At 39.8% G+C, this 2,565-nt stretch overlaps 1 protein-coding gene across 1 annotated transcript; it reads right to left on the reverse strand.

The window, feature by feature from the left end:
- Window positions 1-566: 566 nt before the first annotated feature.
- On the reverse strand, window positions 567-2,282 carry LOC147509638 (uncharacterized). The gene has a single exon (XM_086597868.1). The coding sequence runs from the start codon at window positions 2,280-2,282 to the stop codon at window positions 567-569; it is 1,716 nt and encodes a 571-aa protein (XP_086453994.1).
- Between the last annotated feature and the right edge of the window lie 283 nt (window positions 2,283-2,565).

Genomic DNA, 2,565 nt, shown 5'->3' on the forward strand with positions numbered 1-2,565 from the left:
CATATCTTTATTGAAAGTATAACCCTGATTAAGAAAAAATACACCATGCTACTTGAAATATTATTTATTGATAAAATGCATTCAAATTGCTTACATTTTGAGGCTTTGGTAATATTACACCTTCAGCCGTTTTCAAGTAGTAAGCTCCATTGATTCCGACCTTGTGAATGATGTAAGGCCCATCCCAGCTTGCTGCTAGTTTGCCAGCCCCTTTTTCTTTAGTAACTTGAGTGACCACTTTCAAGACCAAATCACCATCCTGAAAATGCCTTTTTCTTACTTTCTTGTTAAAAGCTTTTCTGAGCTGCCTATGATAGGTATCGAGCTTTACCCTTGCTTGATCCCTTGTCTCCTCGAGGTTTAGAACCTTTGAAGCCATTCCTTCATCATTTGGACCATTTACTATCATTTTTGTTTTGGATGTCGATACCACCATCTCAGATGGAGTTACTGCTTTCATACCATAGGCCAAAGTAAAAGGTATTCACCTGTGGCTGTTTGAGGTGTCGTTCTATAAGCCCATAAAACACTGTTTAGCTCATCCACCCAAAGACCTTTCTTGTCTTCTAATTTTTTCTTGATATTATCCATAACGGTTTTATTTGTTGCCTCAGCTTGCCCGTTACCCTGAGCATAGTATGGCGAAATGTGAAATGCTTTACCTTGTAAGATTCCAAGAAAACTTTCACTTTTCCTCCCTCAAACTGCGGGCCATTATCTGATATAATGGCATAGGGCAATTCATATTGACATATGACTCGTTCAATAAGGAAGTTTATGACATCCTGCTTTTTGATGTGCTGCAAAGCGATGGCTTCCACCCACTTTGTAAAATAGTCTGTCACCGCCAAAATGAACCTTCTTTTGCCTCTTCCTGGTGTTAGCAAACCGACAATATCCATACCCCATAAAGCAAAAAGCCAGGGGTTTAAGACACAATGTAATTCTTCAGCTGGAACATGTATAGCTTTCCCATGAATTTGGCACTGTACACACTTTTTCTTATATCGAAGACAGTCCCTTCGCATTTGAGGCCAGAAATATCCTTGCCTCGTAATTTTATTGGCCAACAATCTACCAGCTGAGTGGTTTCCACACTCACCTTTGTGAAACTCGGCAATAATTAACTGCGCTTCCTCAAACGATATGCATTTCAAATGTGGACTTCTAGGATTCTTTCGATATAACTCATTATCAATCAATACATATCTTTGAGCACCAGATTTGATCCTTCTGGCCTCATTTTTGTCCTCCACTACTTTGCCCTCAGATAAGTATGAGATATATGCTTTCATCCATAACGCCCCCAGTGTGACAATTTCCATAACTTCTAAATCGTCGATATCGATGTGTGGCCTTTGTTGAACTCCGATATGTAGAGTGCGACCCTCTATGTTTTCTAGCATCGCTGCAACATAAGCCAGAGAATCAACATGCCTGTTCTCATTTCTATTGAGATGTTGGAGCTTTATCTTACTGAAATTCTTCAACGTAGATTTTATGAAACTCAAATAATCCACCATGTTTTCACATTTTGCCAAATATCCTCCATTGATCTGGCTGACCACGAGCATCGAATCACTGAAGATTGACAATTCTTTTATATTGAGAGACCTAGCCATCTCGAGACTAGCTATTAAAGCTTCATACTCAGCCTCATTATTAGATGCATGGAAACCCAATGTTTTTGCCGTTTCGAGCCTTTGATTTTCAGGAGTAACCAGCACCACCCCGATGCCACACCCCTTACCTCCAGATGATCTATCAACAAATAATCTCCAACCATTAGTACCCGCCCATGGATCGTCTGCATCGATAACATCTTTAGGCTCTTGGAGCATTGAGAGCTCCTCTTCTTCCATGCCCCAGCTAGCATCCTCAGATGGAAAATCTGCCAGAAAGTCAGCCAATACCAGACTTTTCTCTGATACTCGGTTTTGATACTCCACTCCGAATTCGTTTATTAGCACCGACCATTTAGACATCCTTCCTGACTTAGTAGTTTTTGCTAGAGTTTGCTTTAATGGTAAATTCGTCATCACTATCACAGAATGTGCTTGAAAATATGGCTTCAACCTCTGAGATGAAAATAAAAGTTCCAAAGCATATTTCTCCAGAGTGGAGTATCGAGTCTCTGCCTCTAGCATTGTTTTGCTCTGAAAATATACTGGCCTTTCCAACCCATTTTCTACCTTCACAAGGATAGAGCTTATAGCAAAATTTGATACAACCAAATAAAAGAGCAAACTTTCTCCCTCATCTGGCTTTGTAAGTGTTGGCATTTCTTGTAGATATTTATTTAATTTAGAAAATTCTTCTTCACATTCCTCATTCCAATAGAATTTAACATTATTTTTAAGTAACTTAAAAAGCGGCTTACATCGATCCGAAGTTCTGGAGATGAACCTATTGACCGCAGCTATTCTTCCCGTCAACTTTTGTATCTGCTTTCTGGTTGTAGGAGATGACATTTGCTAAAGTGCTCGTATTTGATCAGGATTAGCATACCCCGCTTCGTAACGATGTACCCTAAAAACTTGCCCGAACTGACCCCGAAGGTACACT

The sequence above is a fragment of the Coptis chinensis genome, chromosome 3, assembly GCF_015680905.1.
Source record: "Coptis chinensis isolate HL-2020 chromosome 3, ASM1568090v1, whole genome shotgun sequence".
NCBI lineage: Eukaryota > Viridiplantae > Streptophyta > Magnoliopsida > Ranunculales > Ranunculaceae > Coptis > Coptis chinensis.